At 44.9% G+C, this 19,251-nt stretch overlaps 1 protein-coding gene across 3 annotated transcripts; it reads left to right on the top strand.

Moving 5' to 3' along the window:
• The first annotated feature begins 999 nt into the window (after nucleotides 1-999).
• Nucleotides 1,000-19,041, top strand: GLRX3 (glutaredoxin 3). Of its 3 annotated transcripts, XM_085583010.1 has the most exons (12): nucleotides 1,000-1,091; nucleotides 4,982-5,118; nucleotides 5,886-5,994; nucleotides 8,411-8,485; nucleotides 10,767-10,956; nucleotides 11,772-11,944; nucleotides 12,659-12,720; nucleotides 13,941-13,998; nucleotides 14,699-14,751; nucleotides 15,943-15,982; nucleotides 16,087-16,179; nucleotides 18,816-19,041. In XM_085583010.1, the coding sequence occupies exons 2-12, from the start codon at nucleotides 5,063-5,065 to the stop codon at nucleotides 18,864-18,866; spliced, it is 960 nt and encodes a 319-aa protein (XP_085439136.1). In that variant the 5' UTR covers nucleotides 1,000-1,091; nucleotides 4,982-5,062; the 3' UTR covers nucleotides 18,867-19,041. The 3 variants fall into 3 exon arrangements, with proteins under 3 accessions (XP_085439136.1, XP_077640875.2, XP_085439135.1); XM_077784749.2 differs by lacking the exon at nucleotides 4,982-5,118; XM_085583009.1 differs by lacking the exons at nucleotides 1,000-1,091; nucleotides 4,982-5,118; nucleotides 5,886-5,994; nucleotides 8,411-8,485 and adding an exon at nucleotides 9,156-10,161 and having other exon boundaries at nucleotides 10,299-10,956.
• Nucleotides 19,042-19,251: the final 210 nt, after the last annotated feature.

Consider the following 19,251-nt stretch of genomic DNA (forward strand, 5'->3'; position numbering starts at 1 on the left):
ACAGGGGGACAGGGAACACGGGGACAGGGACACGGGGACAGGGGACACGGGGACAGGGACTAGGGGACAGGGACACGGGGATGGGGACAGGGGACACAGGGGACAGGGACATGGGGACAGGGACACGGGGATGGGGACAGGGGACACAGGGGACAGGGACATGGGGACAGGGGACACGGGGACAGGGACATGGGGACAGGGACACGGGGACACAGGGGACAGGGACACGGGGACACAGGGGACAGGGACACAGGGGACACGGGGACACGGGGACAGGGACATGGGGACACAGGGGACAGGGACATGGGGACAGGGACATGGGGACACGGGGACAGGGACATGGGGACACAGGGGACAGGGACATGGGGACAGGGACATGGGGACACAGGGGACAGGGACATGGGGACAGGGACATGGGGACACGGGGACAGGGACATGGGGACACAGGGGACAGGGACATGGGGACAGGGACATGGGGACACAGGGGACAGGGACATGGGGACACAGGGGACAGGGACATGGGGACAGGGACATGGGGACAGGGACATGGGGACACAGGGGACAGGGACATGGGGACAGGGACATGGGGACACGGGGACAGGGACATGGGGACACAGGGGACAGGGACATGGGGACACAGGGGACAGGGACATGGGGACAGGGACATGGGGACAGGGACATGGGGACACAGGGGACAGGGACATGGGGACACAGGGGACAGGGACATGGGGACAGGGACATGGGGACAGGGACATGGGGACACAGGGGACAGGGACATGGGGACAGGGACATGGGGACAGGGACATGGGGACACAGGGGACAGGGACATGGGGACAGGGACATGGGGACAGGGACACGGGAGGCGCACGTAACACGGCGTACACGTGACACGGCGCACACGTGACGCGAGGAGCACACGTGAGGCGGGCGGAAGCGCGCGAGCGGACGCACGTGACGCGGGCGGCGCCACGTGACCGGCGGTGCCCCGCCCAGGCGCTCACGTGTCGCAGGCTCGGCCCGGCCATGGCGGGCGCGGTGGCGGCCGCGGGCTCGGCCGAGCAGTTCCACAAGCTGCTGCACTGCCCGGACAGGTGAGGGGACACCGCGGGGCTCGCCCTCCTGTGCGCCCTGCCGGCGCTCCCGGCCCGCCCTGCCGGCCCGCGGCGCCATCCCGGTGTCACCTCCCCCGGCGCCATTCCGGGTTCCGCCTTCCGGTGTCCCCTCTTTGGGTCCCGTCCCTCGGTGCCATCCCGGTGTCCCATCCCGGTGTCCCCATCCCGGTGTCCCCTCTTTGGGTCCCATCCCGGTGTCCCCATCCCGGAGTTCCGATCCCGGTGTCCCGATCCCGGAGTTCCGATCCCGGTGTCCCGATCCCGGTGTCCCCATCCCGGTGTCCCGATCCCGGTGTCCCCATCCCGGTGTCCCCTCTTTGGGTCCCATCCCGCTGTCCCCATCCCGCTGTCCCGATCCCGGTGTCCCCATCCCGCTGTCCCGATCCCGGTGTCCCCATCCCGGTGTCCCCATCCCGTTGTCCCATCCCGGTGTCCCGATCCCGGTGTCCCATCCCGCTGTCCCGATCCCGGTGTCCCCTCTTTGGGTCCCATCCCGGTGTCCCGATCCCGGTGTCCCCATCCCGCTGTCCCATCCTGGTGTCCCGATCCCGGTGTCCCCTCTTTGGGTCCCATCCCGGTGTCCCATCCCGGTGTCCCATCCCGCTGTCCCCATCCCGGTGTCCCCATCCCGGTGTCCCCATCCCGCTGTCCCATCCCGCTGTCCCGATCCCGGTGTCCCGATCCCGGTGTCCCATCCCGGTGTCCCCTCTTTGGGTCCCATCCCGGTGTCCCCTCCCGGCTCCCCGCAGGGCACAGCTCGGCAGGGGCCGGTGCTGCCGCAGCGCTCTGGGAAATCTGCGAGGGGAAGAGAAAAAAAACCCAAATGGAGAAAAACCGAGCCCCAAACTGCGCAAAGGCCGGGCTTAGGCCGGGTTCTGGCCGGGCTTTGGCCGGGTTCTGGCCGGGTTCTGGCCGGGTTCTGGCCGGGCTTTGGCCGGGCTTTGGCCGGGTTCTGGCCGGGTTCTGGCCGGGTTCTGGCCGGGCTTAGGCCAGGTTCTGGCCGGGCTTAGGCCGGGTTCTGGCCTGGCTTAGGCCGGGCTTTGGCCGGGTTCTGGCCTGGCTTAGGCCGGGTTCTGGCCTGGCTTAGGCCGGGCTTTGGCCGGGTTCTGGCCTGGCTTTGGCCGGGTTCTGGCCTGGCTTAGGCTGGGTTCTGGCCGGGCTTTGGCCGGGTTCTGGCCGGGCTTAGGCCGGGTTCTGGCCTGGCTTTGGCCGGGTTCTGGCCGGGCTTTGTCTCGGGCTTAGGCCGAGTTCTGGCCTGGCTTAGGCCGGGTTCTGGCCGGGCTTTGTCTCGGGCTTAGGCCGGGTTCTGGCCTGTCTTAGGCCAGGTTCTGGCCGGGCTTTGTCTTGGGTTTAGGCTGGATTTAGTCTCGGGTTTAGGCTCGGACTTTCCCAGCCCCTCGTTCCCCTGGCTCAGCAGGCGGAGGTGCCGCCCTGCAGCAGCTCCTGCCGCAGGGAATTTGGGGCCAAGTCGGCTGGAAAATCCTATAAACCAGAGCTGCCCTGCCAGCTGGGATTGGCCTCCAGCCACGGAAGGTGTCACCAAAACCACCAGGACACTGCAGTGGGAACAGCAGGGAAATTTCAGTGGGAACGGCAGTGACACTTCACTGGGAACAGCAGGGAAATTTCACTGGGAACAGCAGTGACACTTCACTGGGAACAGCAGGGAAATTTCACTGGGAACAGCAGTGACACTTCACTGGGAACAGCAGGGAAATTTCACTGGGAACAGCAGTGACACTTCACTGGGAACAGCAGGGAAATTTCACTGGGAACAGCAGGGAAATTTCAATGGGAACAGCAGTGGCACTTCACTGGGAACAGCAGTGGCACTTCAGTGGGAACAGCAGTGACACTTCAGTGGGAACAGCAGGGAAATTTCAGTGGGAACAGCAGTGACACTTCAGTGGGAACAGCAGTGACACTTCAGTGGGAAGAGCAGTGACACTTCACTGGGAAGAGCAGTGACACTTCAGTGGGAACAGCAGGGAAATTTCAGTGGGAACAGCAGTGACACTTCAGTGGGAGCAGCAGTGACACTTCAGTGGGAAGAGCAGTGACACTTCAGTGGGAACAGCAGTGACACTTCAGTGGGAAGAGCAGTGACACTTCACTGGGAACAGCAGGGAAATTTCACTGGGAACAGCAGTGACACTTCACTGGGAACAGCAGTGACACTTCACTGGGAACAGCAGTGACACTTCACTGGGAACAGCAGTGACACTTCACTGGGAACAGCAGTGGCACTTCAGTGGGAGCAGCATCATTCGGGTGTTCTCTGACACAGAAGTGGCCCTGAATTATTCATCTCCTGCCAGGTTCTCATTAATCTGGATTTGTGCTCTGTGATTAATGGCAGGGCTCTGCTTTTCCACGATCCCAGCCCGCTCTGGGACCTGCAAACCCATCCAGGGACACCCTGCACCGTGCCAGGCTGCTCCCAGCCCCGTCCAGCCTGTCCTGAGCAATCCCACTGCTTTTATTCCATATTCCATGCACATCTTCAACTTTGGGAGGGAAGAGCTGCAGTAGGCAGCTCTGCAATTACAGACTTACAGGTGATTGAAAGAGTGGTGGAATAGCAGCATCAGTTCTTAGAGACAGCAGAAGGAAATGCTGTTAAATGATGGTGCTGGGAAAAAGGAACAGAATTTCTTCCAGACTTGCAGCAGGACTTTTCCTCCTGGAATTGTCCTTCAGCTGGGTTATTTTGTGGGTTTATTGCAGAAGAAACTCATGTGCCCAAAGGAAAATGGCTTCAGGAACAAACACAATATTTTAGGGTTATCTAAAAAAGACCCACCAGTAATTTTCTCATTGCCTTTGTCACAGAACATAATTTGGTTTTCTCTCTGAAGGAGTTGATTATTTTATCCATGTTCTTGGACTTAAGGTGAACTGATAGTCCTGGTAAACCTTCCTCTGAAAACAGCATTTGTAATTACACATGAGTTTCACAGGATTTCTTGTTTCAGAAAATTATTGTTTCTTGCATTGAGTTATCAGTAAGTTTGTGTTGTAGAATCAGTGTAAATCTTGATATTTAAAGAGAAAATTGGGCATTTGTCATAACCTTTTTGTCCCTGCCCTGTTTAATAGTGGAGCTCTTTTTTTTTAACCTTGAGTGAATGCAGGGAACACTTTGTTTAGAATTACTTAAACGCTTCATTTTGCTAAGTCTTTATTTTTTATCTTTCTTAATGTTTTCAAGTACTCTGGTTTTTTTAAGGTGAAATTGAAGTGCTCAGCCAGCAGTTCAGTTGCAAAATCTGAATTGTTCTGTGAATGAATTTTAAAAACACAAAACCAAAACAACTCCAAAACCCCTCGTGCAAATGAATTTAAAATATGTTCTTCCTGAATATAAAAATGAATATATTGCAGCTGGATGTTGTTAAGGAAGGACCAGACTCTGGTGGGAAGAGGATGAAATAATCCTGTGATGATTTGTCCTCTGTCCTGAGGTCCATCCCTGGGCCCAGGTGTGTCCTGCTGTGGGCACAGACTTAAACTGAGGATTAGGGGGAAAAAAAGAGAAGTTGTGTTGTTTTTCTGCCAGAATTTTCTAGAATTTCACTGGAAAACCAAGTTTGTGAAAGCATCCAGGGTGTGTGATCAGGTCACAGGAACTGCTGCAACAGGGACCTTGTGCTGCCCATGCAGCTGTTACAATGAATTTCCATCATTTAGGAATAAAATACATAAAGTATTTCTATAAAATATATAAAATATAAATATATATAAAGTACATGAAGGCTGCTGTGGCATGGGTAACTTGATTTCTTTATTTTTCTAAGTAAATCAATACTAGTACATTGTATCTTTAATTCCTTTTTCCCATTGATTTGGTGGGCTTGACCTCTGCAAAGATGGAGAACGGAATTGAAAATTCCAATAGCTCGTCACTGCTGTCATCCCAGATGTGATGGGATTTCTGCTCACACCTTTAAATGCTCTGTAGAACCAATCCCAAACATCCCAGAAAACCTGGAATAAGAAGCTGGAGGTAATGAAAGTAGAAAAATAACATTGCAGTGTGACAGGTTTTGTACTGCATCGCCTCAGCAGTGCTGCCTGGGCTGGGAATGTTCCCTGGGAAGGGAGAACTCCTGGCTGTGCTTTCAAGGGTTTTTTAATCTCAGGTGATGCCTCAGGTTTGGCTTTTCTATTTTTCAGGTTCTGTGCTGCTTTAGGTGTGGGTCTGGGATTTATATCAGGGGATGCTGAGCTCTGCACAGAGCAGGGACACAAAACAATTCCTGCTCCAGCTGGGCACCAAGGACAAATGATCCAAACCTCAGCCCAGGAGCACAAACACCGTGGGCTGGAGAGAGAAAATCCAGCAGGGTGGGACTGCCTGGGCTGGAGCTGGAATGGGACAATGAACTCCAAGGTGCCAATGGAGCAGAACTGATCCCAGGGAGAGCCCCGGGAGCGCTCGTGCATTTTGGGACCATTTTGGGTCATTTGGGTGCAGCCCTGGCTGGGCTCTGCTGCTGCCCAAGGTGGATCCATGAGGAGATCCTGGAATAAATCCCTGCTTTGTTCTGTGACTCTGCCCAGCCTCTGCTCCAGGGCAGCCCCACAGGAAAGTGCTGGGGTGGGTTTTTATGGAGTGCCCATCCCTGGAGTGTCCAAGGAATTCCTGGAGGTGGCACTCAGGGCTCTGGGGACAAGGTGGGTGTCGGGCCCCTGGAGGCCTTTGCCAGGCTCAGCGATCCCGTGATGCTGGTGGTTTTGGCAGCTGTCCCCAGGAGTGCTGTTTGTCCCCAGGTCCCTGGTGGTGGTGCACTTCTGGGCGCCGTGGGCTCCGCAGTGCGCGCAGATGAACGAGGTGATGGCAGCGCTGGCACGGGAGCACAGCCAGGTCAGCTTCGTGCAGGTGAGGCACGGCAGTCCTGCAGCCAGGGCCAGCCCTGGGGCAGGGAAATGTCCCAGAATGGGGCAGGGAAGTGTCCCAGAATGGGGCAGGGAAATGTCCCAAAATGGGGCAGGGAAATGTCCCAAAATAGGGCAGAGAAATGTCCCAGAATGGGGCAGGGAAATGTCCCAGAATGGGGCAGGGAAGTGTCCCAGAATGGGGCAGGGAAATGTCCCAGAATGGGGCAGGGAAGTGTCCCAGAATGGGGCAGGGAAGTGTCCCAGAATGGGGCAGGGAAATGTTTCAAAATGGGGCAGGGAAATGTCCCAGAATGGGGCAGGGAAATGTTCCAAAATTGGGCAGAGAAATGTCCCAGAATGGGGCAGGGAAGTGTCCCAGAATGGGGCAGGGAAATGTCCCAGAATGGGGCAGGGAAATGTCCCAGAATGGGGCAGGGAAGTGTCCCAGAATGGGGCAGGGAAATGTCCCAAAATGGGGGCAGGTTCCTCTTGGGGTGCCTGTATGGCCTCACATTTCAAATGTCCCTCTCACATCTGTTATCCTGCTGCCCTCAGGGATGGCTCAGAGAGGGAATCCTGGAATGCTTTGGGTGGGAAAGGACCTCAAATCCCATCCAGTGTCACCCCTGCCATGGGCAGGGACACCTCCCACTGCCCCAGGCTGTCCAGCCTTGGAGATATCCCTGGTTTTGGGATTTCAGGATTCCCAGAGGGTTCCCCTGGCACTCAAATGACCCTTCAGGAAGGTGAATTCAGCCCCTGCAATGTTGTCACTCTGCTTTGTGAGACCCTCTGCACATCCCACTGGGATCCAGGACAAGGAAAAAGGAATTCACTTAATCTATGTGCTGTTGGTTTTAAACCAAATTTCTCTGGTTAATGAGACACTTGTGGGATGAGGAGGGCAGGGAGCAGTGGAGCAGCCAGCTGTGTGTGAGTATTTTAATGTGATTTTTACAGCCTTTAGGATGTGTGTATGGGTTTTTTTAATGATTCCTCTCAGTTGGTATTTGTAAAACAGGACAGAATTATTTTAATGGCATTTTATGACTTAGGGCTTCAAAGGACTAATTTTCAACATATTGCAAATTCAAGATGCTTAAATTTATCTAGAGTTTAGAAGCTTTTAGTCAGCCCAACAAAGTCTGGAATATCTCAGTTGCCATTTTATTATTCCTATATCATTTATTTATGACCTTTATTATTCAGCTGTATTTTATTTTTAATAATGAGATTCCAAAGTGATCCAGGACTGTGAAACCAAGACAGTGGCACATCCTTTCCCCAACTTCCCTCCTCCCAGTAATTTTAATATTACTGGTGTTCTTGCTTAGAGAAAATAAATTCACTGATATTTTACTGATTTTGCTGATACATTTTGGAGGGAGGAGCTCCTCAAGAGGAATATATCTGATTTTGGCAGTTCTTGATGGGATTTTTGTATTGCAGAATATCCAGCCTGCCTTTGAATTGGCAAACACCTGTGTTCACATCCCAAAACACAAACACAAACAACATTTTGGGAAGCTGTGCCAATAAGAGCGAGTTCCTGAAATATGAAATGAAATCTGTTCTGTGTTATCTGGAACATAAATATCCAAGCAGGAAATTTTGTTGGGAAGGAAGATGAGTATTAGAGGTGGAAGTCCTCATTTGCCCCTGGAGAAAGAATCAATAATTGGAATGATCTATTCTCTTTCAATTATGTATAAGCTTTCAGTTCAGTTTCAGTAAATGGAAGCTTTCATTTTTTAGCTGTAGTTTCTCAGGTGATTCTGTTGGGGTGGTGATCTGCAGGCTGGGGCTCAGTTTTGATGCTTGTGCTTTGCCTCTCTAATTAGTGGGTTCATTTAGAGCCCGCAGATAAATTTTCACAGCAAATCCCTGTGTGATGAAAGAGGGAGCAGTGACCCCAGGCTGGGCACTCAGCAGCCTTGCAGGAGTTAAAAATCCAAGTTCAGCTGAAGGAACACCTCCTTTTTCCCTCCTAATTTGCAGGGGGCTGCAGATGTCAGGGGTGATGTAGAGCCCCCCAAAGGGGCACAAAAGCACCTCTGTGATGGTGACAGAACTGGGGGCAGTGATTTATGGATTCCAATATAGCAGGAGCTGCACAGCATTGAGAATTTACTAGGTCAGGAGTGCACCAAAATTTTTATTCGCAGCCTCCGGGCGTCTTTTGAAATGTGCAACAAAATAAAAACCTCTGAACCTGTTTTGACACCGTGGAGGTTCAGTTGTGCCATGGCAGCCCAGAGAGTCTCATTTAAATGCAAATGTTTCACAGGCTTCAGCAGCAGATCCTGTTTAAATGTATAAAATGCCAAGGAGAACATTCCTGGATTGACACTCACAGTGAAACTTTAAAGAAGATTATGAAAATAATCCTTTTTTTTTTCTTATGGTTTGGTTTTTAGCTGGAAGCTGAGGCTGTGCCTGAAGTGTCTGAAAAATATGGAATTAGTTCTGTTCCAACGTTCTTGTTCTTTAAGGTAAGAGGAAATGGATTTAAGAGGAAATGAATTTAAGAAAAGTGGATTTAAGAGAAAATAGAATCCATGTGGACTCCTAATACTTACACTTTCCTAATACTCTACCAGAACCTTAGGAGCTTTCTCATTGAGGAAACACCTCTGTAACTGATTGAAATCTACCCATTGGAACCTAAAAATGGAGATAGAAATGGTTTTTGCACTTTATATGGAATAGTTCAAGGCTTCCTTAAATGCTTCAGGATTCATACGTAGTTTTTATTTCACTTGTTGTACTTGGGTCAAAAGATTTACAGCAACATGTCTTTGTCTTGTAGCTGGGAAACAGCCCAGGTAAATATGGTAATAGCAGAAATAACAATTCTGTTTGGGTGCTGTTTGCCTGTTATGATAAGATTGATAACATTTTCTTGAATAATTATTTCTAGAGGCAAACTTGCTGCTGTTGCTGATGCCTCGGAGTGGCTGCCTAGAGGCTAGACAAGGTTAAGAGGATAAAGTGGGTATTTATTAAAGGCCTTACATAGCCACATATAAAAATAACCAAATAAAATAGATTTTCTATATTATATGTAATCTTGGGCAGTCAGAAGCCTCAGAGGCTACACCCAAGGTGGACCATGGTCAGGAGTTTTTCAGGGAAATACAAGTTTGGTCTATTTACACATCAGGGGTTAATCCTCCAATTACAGCTTTGGGTGATGAAGTTATTCAGTTATTTACTCCCAGTTTGCTCCTCCCCAATTCACTTTTGTTTATACTTTTCAAGGCCTGAGGCTTGAAAAGTGGGGTGTCCTTGAGTTTCAGGCCTGGAGGAATTGTTTAGTCTAACCAAAATGTGAAGTAACTAATACTTTGTATGGAATAACTAACACTTTGTATGGAGTAACTAACACTTTGTAACTAACACTTTGTATGGAGTTCAGAGTTAGGGACTCATGTAGCACAGGATCTGAGAACCGACGTTGCCCTGTTCTTTTCAAAGTTCTAAAGTTCTTTTAAAAGTTCTTTTAAAAGTTTTAGAGTTCTTTTAGAAGTTCCTATGTCTTCTGATGTTTACGTATTTCTACTGGAGTTCTTACGCATGTTCATGTAAATAATGACTGTTTTACCTTCTTTGTGAGAAGGGAGAATTGGTGGACTGTTGGTTTGACCAATGTGGTTAGAGAAATAACCACTGTTAGTGGTTAGAGAAGGAACAATTTGATCCTGCAATCCACTGTCACTTCTAGAATTCTGTATCTCGCCAGGTCGGAAATTAAACTTCCTCTTTTCCCTGGTTTCTATCTGAAGGTGCGTGTGAGTTATTTGGTGTCATAGCGTGACAAACAGAGGAGCAAAATCCCCGAGGTGTCATTGCCAGGCAGCAGTGCAGCCGGGCTGGGCAGGTCTGCCTGTGCGGTGCTGCAGGTCTGCCTGTGCCATGCTGCAGGCTGCCTGTGCCATGCTGCAGGCTGCCTGTGCGGTGCCGCAGGCTGCCTGTGCCGCGCTGCAGGCTGCCTGTGCGGTGCTGCAGGTCTGCCTGTGCGGTGCTGCAGGCTGTCTGTGCGGTGCTGCAGGCTGCCTGTGCCGTGCTGCAGGCTGCCTGTGCGGTGCTGCAGGCTGCCTGTGCGGTGCTGCAGGCTGCCTGTGCCGTGCTGCAGGCTGCCTGTGCCGTGCTGCAGGCTGCCTGTGCCGTGCTGCAGGTCTGCCTGTGCCGCGCTGCAGGTCTGCCTGTGCGGTGCTGCAGGCTGCCTGTGCCGCGCTGCAGGCTGCCTGTGCTGTGCTGCAGGCTGCCTGTGCCGTGCTGCAGGCTGCCTGTGCCATGCTGCAGGCTGCCTGTGCCGTGCTGCAGGCTGCCTGTGCGGTGCTGCAGGCTGCCTGTGCCGCGCTGCAGGCTGCCTGTGCTGTGCTGCAGGCTGCCTGTGCCGTGCTGCAGGCTGCCTGTGCCGTGCTGCAGGCTGCCTGTGCGGTGCTGCAGGCTGCCTGTGCCGCGCTGCAGGCTGCCTGTGCTGTGCTGCAGGCTGCCTGTGCCGTGCTGCAGGCTGCCTGTGCCATGCTGCAGGCTGCCTGTGCCGTGCTGCAGGCTGCCTGTGCGGTGCTGCAGGCTGCCTGTGCCGCGCTGCAGGCTGCCTGTGCTGTGCTGCAGGCTGCCTGTGCCGTGCTGCAGGTCTGGTCTGCCTGTGCGGTGCTGCAGGCTGCCTGTGCGGTGCTGCAGGCTGCCTGTGCAGTGCTGCAGGCTGCCTGTGCAGTGCTGCAGGCTGCCTGTGCGGTGCTGCAGGCTGTGTTTGTGTCCCCGCAGAACTCGCAGAAGGTGGACAGGCTGGACGGGGCGCACGCGCCCGAGCTGACGCAGAAGGTGCAGCGGCACGCGGCCGGCGCGGCGCCCGCAGCGCCCGCGCAGGAGCAGCTGCATGCCCGCCTCAGCAGGCTCGTCAACGCCGCCCCCTGCGTGCTCTTCATGAAGGGCTCTCCCAAGGAGCCGCGCTGCGGTGAGCCTCTGCTGCCGTGGGCTTCAAAAGTCTTTTCTTGTATCGTTCTTTGGAAAGTTTTAAGGTTCTTTTAAAAGTTTTCTGTGCCTTCAGATGTTTACGTATTTCTACTGGAGTTCTCACACGTGTTCATGTAAATAATGATTGTTTTTTGCATCTTCTCTGTGGGAGGAGAGGATTGATGGGCTGTTGGTTTGACCAGTGTGGTTGGAGAGGTGGCACTTCCATCCTCCAATCCACTGCCACCTTAGAATTCTGTATATTGCAAGGTCAGAAATTAAACTTCCTCTTCTCCCTCTTTTATATCTTAAGGTGTACGTGAGTTATTTTGTGTCGTAGCGCGACAAATAGAATAGAATTATAATATAATGTAATACAATATAATGTAATATGATAAAATGTAATATAATAGTATAATGATAATATAATTTAATAATGTAATCATAGATAATAATATAATTATATATAATATAATATTGTGTATAATAATACATAATATAATAATAGATATATAATATATTATATATAAAAATATATTGATATAAATATATAGATATATAACGTTTACAGCAAGATATAATGTATAATATAGTGTATAATATAACATATAATGTATAATATAATGTATAGTATATAATATAATATATAATATATATCCAGTATATTATATAATAAAGTGAATATTATAAATATATAATTTTATATTTTATATATTAAATATAAAAATAGATTTAATATCTATATATTAAATATCTATATAATCAATATATAATATTTACAGTACTACAGCATTAATATTTATCCTATTATTGCAGGCTTCAGCAGGCAGATGGTGCAGCTCCTGCAGGAGCACGGCGTGGCCTTCAGCACCTTCGACGTCTTCTCGGACGAGGAGGTGCGCCAGGGCCTCAAGGCCTTCTCCAACTGGCCCACCTACCCGCAGCTCTACGTGCACGGCGAGCTCGTCGGGGGCCTGGACGTCGTCAAGGTGCGCGCTTGCATTTCTCTCCTTCGCTTGGCCACGCTTGCATTTCTCACCTTTGCTTGGCCACGCTTGCATTTCTCACCTTTGGCCTGGCCATGGTTGCATTTCTCACCTTTGGCCTTGCCACAGTTGCATTTCTCTCCTTTGGTCTGGCCACAGTTATTTCTCTCCTTCTGCTTTGCTGCGGTTGCATTTCTCTCCTTTCGCCTTGCTGCAATTGTATTTCTCTCCTTTTGCCTGGCTGCAGTTACATTTCTCTCCTTTGGCCTGGCCAAGGTTGCATGTCTCACCTTTCCCCTTACCACAGTTGCATTTCTCACCTTTCCCTTTGCCAAGGGACATTTCTCACCTTTCCCCTTACCATGGTTGCATTTCCCACCTTTCCCCTTGCTGCGGTTGCATTTCCCACCTTTCCCCTTGCCAAGGTTGCATTTCCCACCTTTCCCCTTGCCAAGGTTGCATGTCTCACCTTTCCCTTTACCACGGTTGCATTTCCCACCTTTCCCTTTGCCAAGGGACATTTCCCACCTTTCCCCTGGCCACGGTTGCATTTCCCACCTTTCCCCTGGCCAAGGTTGCATTTCCCACCTTTCCCCTGGCCACGGTTGCATTTCCCACCTTTCCCCTGGCCACGGTTGCATTTCCCACCTTTCCCCTGGCCACAAGTGTGTGTTTCTCTCTTCTCCCACCTCATCTTTGTTTCCCCCCATTTCCCAGGAGCTGGCGGCGTCCGGAGAGCTGGACACGATCTGCCCCAAGGGCCAGAAGCTGGAGGACAGGTGGGGCAATTACTGCAAATTCCGAGTTTGTTCTGTGTTCATACAGGGGAGACTCTGCTTTATCCTGCTGTGAAATTCCTGCTTCAGCAGAAGTGCCTCAAGAATTTATTTACTTACAGAATTCCTGCAGTTTTTCAAGTTTTTTTGGAGTTTGTACATCTAAATCCAAGAATCTTCACTTATATTTGTGGCTTAATTTCTGCTTGTTGCAAGAATGTATCTGTTTCTATATTTATATATCTATTTATGCATATCTATATCTATATCTATATCTATATCTATATCTATCTATTTATATATCTCCATGTATCTATATATTTATAAATGTCTTGCTATATTGATATATCCATATTTATAAATTTATATATTTATACCTTTATATATCTATAACCATTTGTATATTTATAAATATATCTGTATTTCTATATTTCTATTTCTATATCTATATGGATCTACTTATATACTTATATATCTATATATATCTACTTATATATTTATGTATCTATATTTAAACCTACTTATATATCTATATATAGCTACCTATATATTTATATATCCACATATATCTACTTATATATCCACATATATCTACTTATATATTTATATATCTACTTATATATCCATATATATCTACTTATATACTTATATATCTATGTATATACTTATATATCTACTTATATATTTATATATCTACTTATTTATATATCTGTATCTATAGGTGCCTATATAGAGATAATTCCTTCTTGCCTCTCTTAAACAATTTCTTCTTTAAAAATAACTAGGAAAATAATCTTTCTAAGCTTTTTCCAGCTTTATTTGCCACAGATTTCCCATCTCTGGTGTCACTGGAGGGAATCCCTGCCTGCTTCTTCTCCCTGCTCAGTGCAGAAATAATTTAATTAATCCCATTTCAAAGTGGTGATAAATAATAATCCCACCATTCTAAATTCTAGGGATGAATTAATTCCAAATTAATTCCTTCCAAATTTACCCTGAGGCTTGGGTTACTTCACTTTGAAATTGTTTTACTGAATTTCACCCCAATTAATGCTTTTAGCAGAGATTAAATTGCAGATTAAGATGAGGTGGGCACATCTTCAAAACCTTTGTTTTGGTGGCCTTTAAAAACTTATTTTTTTTAAAACCTTTTAGCCCATTCCTGTGCTTTTTAAGGAGTTTGTTTGGGGTGATATTTAATGGTATTTAATGTATTTTTCTAGGCTTAAATCCTTGATAAACAAAGCTCCTGTGATGCTCTTTATGAAGGGAAACAAACAGGTAATGTGGAGTGTGGGAGAAAATATTGAATTTTTACCTTGTTCTTCCTTAATTCAAATCAGTGCTGCTGCAGAAGTTATTTATCTTTTTATTTGGTGCTTCTATAAACCATGGAACAGCCCTGGTTTTTTAAAACATATTATTAATATAAAACATATTAGTAATATAAAACATATTATTAATATAAAATATTAATATAAAATATATTATTAGTATATATTAATGTAGACATTTATAGAATTATCTAATGCTTAGATATTATAATAGATATCTATTATATAATATATCTATTATATAATATATCTAATATATTAGATAGATCTATAGTATGTATTAATATCTAACAGTTGCTGGGTGTTTTTTGTCCTCGTGAAGAGTTTACAGTGGATATGAATTATTAATTCACTATCATTCAAATTATAATTAATTTATGGTTAAATTAATGATAATTAAATTAATTATAATTGATAGTAAATATAACAAGTTGCTGTTCTTGTTTATTATAGTTTATTATGGTGAATCCAGAGCAGTGATGCCTCAAAATAAAACAGATTTATTCCATAAATCCATAAAAACCAGGAGATAAAGGATGGAAAAGGGATTAAGGAGTGGCTCATCCAGCAAAACATTGGGAATTGTTGTAGTGCAGCTGGAATTCCATGGATTAAAATTTATTTAATATCTGTCTTTTATATTTTAGATGGCAAAGTGTGGCTTCAGCAAGCAAATCATAGAAATCATGAATAACACTGGGTAGGTCACGGGTTTGAGTGTGGGAGGAAAGTTTTGGGTTAAAATCTGCATTTTAGGGAAAACAGATGAGAAAATTTGAATATAAATATAAAACATTAAAACCAATATAAAATAGGGGTTTTTATTTTTAAAGAGCATTTCAAACACTTGAAGGGTTTCCTGAGAATTTTAATGAAGTTTTTTTAAAATTTTGAGGGTTTCTGTTAGAATTTAGAGGAATTTTTGAGGGCTCTTTGAAAATTTTTGAGCCTTTTTGGTGAGAATTTTGCTGAGTTTTTGAAGAATTTTGAGTGTTTTTTAAAGATTTTGGGGATTCTTTGCGAGAATTTTCTGGTTTTTTGGGGGAATTTAGAGGATTTTTTTGAGAATTTTGAGAAGTTTTGAAAATTTTTAGGGTTTTTAAAAAACCTTGAGGTTTTGAGACTTTTGAGGGTTTAAAAAATCTTGAGGTTTTAGAACTTTTTGGGGATTTTTGAGACTTTTGAGGGTTTTAAAAAAATCTTAATCTTTTAGAACTTTGAGGGTTTTTCTTAGAATTTTGAGGGATTTTTGAGAACATTGACGTTTTTTGATAATTTTGAGGTTTTTTTCCCAGCAATTTATTGTTTTTTTTTTTAAATATTGAAATTTTAGAAGTAACTTTGAGGGCTTTTTTGAGAACTTTGAGGACTTTCTGAGAACTCTCTGAGTTTTTTCCAGCATTTAAGAGATTTTTAAAAATCTTGAGGCTTTAGAAATTTCAGTGGGATTTTTTATGTTTTTTTTGAGAATTTTGAGTGTTTTTTAAAGATTTTGGGGTTTCTTTTTTTTAAAAATGTTGATGTTTTAGAACATTGAGGAATTTTTTTAGACTTTCAAGGAGTTTTTGAGAATGACGGTTTTTTTATAATTTTGAGATTTTTTTTCCCAGCAATTTATTGTTTTTTAAAAAAACATTGACATTTTAGAATCAACTTTGAGGTTTTTTTTGAGAAATTTGAGGACTTTCTGAGAACTCTGTGACTTTTTTCCAGCATTTTTTTTGATTCATAAAAATCTTGAGGTTGTAGAAACTTTCGGGGGGATTTTTGGTGTTTTTTGTGAGAGTTTTGAGGCGTTTCTGCACAAATGTGTAGTTTTGTTGTTTTTTGAGCAGTTTTTCCCAGCTGCAGTGTGAATAATGTGAATATTCTGTTTTTTCCCTTTTTCCAGTGTGGATTATGAGACTTTTGACATCCTGGAGGACGAGGAGGTAACAGAACCTCCCCATCCCTGCGGGTCCCTTCCCCTGCTGCCTTTTCCAGAGGCAGAATTCCCAAATAATAATTCCCAAATAATTCCCCTTGGCTGTTCCAGGTGCGCCAGGGGCTGAAATCCTTTTCCAACTGGCCCACGTACCCCCAGCTGTACGTCAAGGGGGAGCTGGTGGGGGGGCTGGACATTGTCAAGGTAGGAGCTGCATTTCTTTGCAAGAAAATTCCATTTATCACATCTAAAAACTCCATTTATTGCATTTAAAAACTCTTATTTATTTCACTTAAAAATTCCATTTATTGTGTTTAAAAATTCCACTTATTGAATCTAAAAACTCCATTTATTGCATTTAAAATCTCCATTTATTGCATTCAAAAACTCCATTTATTGCATCCAAAACCTCAATTTATTGCATCCAAAACCTCCATTTATTGCATTTAAAAGTTGCATTTATTGCATTTAAAAATTCCATTTATTGCATCTAAAAACTCCATTTATTGCATCTAAAAACTCCCATTTATTGCATTTAAAAACTCCCATTTATTGCATTTAAAAATTCCATGTATTGCATTTAAAAACTCCATTTATTGCATCTAAAAACTCCATTTATTGGACTTTTCCTGCCTGTCCCCCACAGAATTCCTGCAGCCTCCCCAGGAGGCTTTTCCAGGGAAAGGAGCTTTAGTTCTCCAATGAGTGACTGGAAAAAAACCATTTTTACTCTTTTTTTTTGCAATTTTCTCATCCTTCGTGTTGCTCCTGATGTTTTTTTCCCAGAAAACATCCCTGGAAAAAGGAAATTTTCCTGGAGTGGTTGGAGCAGCCCCAGAGTTCCCAAATTCCTGCCTGGCTGGTTCAGAGCCAATTCCTCAGGCTCTGGGATCCTGGGAATGCTCAGTCAATAAATCCATTTAATTCCAAAAATACTGGGGCTACTTAAACTACAGAGATTTGTTTGGTTTATTTAAGAAGTGTGAGGATTGCCTCAACGACATGGATTAATTTTATTTACAAAGATTAATTTTACTTTAGTTGCATTGATTAATTTCATTTATATAGATTAATGTTACTTAAAGTATATAGATTTTATTTATTTTATAATTTTATAATTTTAAAATTTTATTTGATAATTTTTGATAATTTTATTTACAAAGACCAATTTTAGTTCCATTGTATAGCTTTATTTATATAAACTAACTTTACTTCAATTATGTAGATTAATTTTACTTAAAGTATATAAATTTTTATGTATTTAACAAGTGTAGGGATTGCTTCAATTATTATATAAATTTTTAATTGAAATTATATAAAATTGTTATATAAATAATATTTTTAATTGTAGATATTTATTTTACCTAAATTCCGTAGATTAATTTTATTTATGTAGATTAACTTTACTTAAATTACATAGATTAATTCTATTTATATAGATTAATTTTACCTAAAGTATATAGGTTAATTCTGTTTATTTAAGAAGTGTAGGGATTGCTTTGATTATATAGATTAATTTTGCTTATATTATGTAGATTCGCATACTTTATAGATTAATTTTATTTGTTTATTTAGCAAGTGGGGAGATTAAATAAATAAAATTAATCTAGATAATTTAAGAAGTGTGGGAATTAAATAAATAAAATTAATCTAGGTAATTTAAGAAGTGTGGGGGCTTTTCCAGTGCTCAGGAAGAGGAGTCTGGGCACTGTGAGATGCTGGAAAATCCTTTTTTCTGCTGTTCCAATGTCATTTCTCCCTTTGTATCCTTGGGCTGCTGAATTCACAATTTGAATGTTGCCAGTGGCTTAAATTTCGTTTTTTAATGCAGCATAGCATTAAACAATTGGGAATTATTGAAATGGAGTTGTTTATCCCAAGGTGTGGGGGAAGAAGAAGGTTGCACGTTGTTTCCCAGCTTTTGCTGCTGTTCCTCAGCCTGAAATGTGAATTTCGGTGCCCAGGATGGGCAGGGCAGGCACCTCCTGCTCGGAATTCCAGGATATTTGATTTTCTGCTTGGGGTTGTGGGTGGGGGGAGCAAAACCCAGCCGTGGGTGGCACCTTTGGGAAGTTCTGGGGAGTCTGCAGTTCCACCTGGGGCAGATCCAGGGAGCCCAGCCGGCGCTCTCAAGGTGATTTTGCACTCTGGTACTTGGTGGTTTTTACTCAGTACACCCAAAGCAGAATTTAAATCCTTTCTAAAGACCAGTGGTGCCCAGGAGGGAGCTCCCTGTGTCAGCATTTAATCACAAATAATCACAGGATATGACATGGCTCTCGAGCTGAACGTATTTTATATTCTATCCTTATATAACTTACATGTTAATTACTAAATTTACATTGTTTAGGAGCACACAGAATCACAGGATATCATTACCTGCAGGTGCTTTTATTGAGAGCTCTGGGAATCAGGGGTGCAGCCCCAAATCTGACTGTGACATGGCTCTTGGGCTGAACCTATATTCTATCCTTATATAACTTACATATTAATTATTAAACTTACATTGTTCTGTTGTATAGATTGACTTCATTCAAGCACGAATTTATTGTGATTATTCTTAGGATTAAACTAATTATATTTAATTACTAAACAATCATCACATCTAACAATTGTATCATTTATCATGCACTAGCTACACAGGTGCAGTTCTAGCAAGGTACAAGGCCTACATGTACCCAGGGTATTTTTTTTTTCAGGGCCTACTAAGCTTAATTTTCCTTTCAACCCGAAATCCCCATGATTTTAAAACCCTTTTACTATCACCTGCTGCCAGGGAGTGTTTGCTGCTGGAATCCCCTTGGATAATCCCAACAAATCCATCCCTTTCTCTCTTCCAGGAGCTGAAGGAGAGCGGGGAGCTGCTGCCTGTGCTGAAAGGGGAGAATTGATGGGGAGGAATCAGTGGGAAGAGAAATCCCTGGAGCAGCCCGAGATTCTCCTGGAGAAACACAACTTCAGCCCTGAGGAGCAGCAGGAGGGCAAGCAGACAGGAAATACAAATAACTCTGTGTGAAAAGGGGTTTTTGGGGACAAAAAGGTCAATTAAAATTCACTGCTCCAGGATTTGTGGTGTTGGGGTTTCATTATTTGCACCCCTGTCCATCCCAGAATTGTTGAAGGTGAAATTGGAACTTCATTTTTTGGGCTCAGCTCTGATTAGGTGAATATTAATGAAGCACCATCTCTTCGTGCCCCCATTAATTGTTCCCATGTCTGATGAACAAGGGAAACACTGGGAACCTTCACCCAGCAGAGCTTTAGGGAGTTATTAAT

Source organism: Lonchura striata, chromosome 6 (assembly GCF_050655825.1).
Source record: "Lonchura striata isolate lonStrDom1 chromosome 6, ASM5065582v1, whole genome shotgun sequence".
Classification (NCBI taxonomy): domain Eukaryota; kingdom Metazoa; phylum Chordata; class Aves; order Passeriformes; family Estrildidae; genus Lonchura; species Lonchura striata.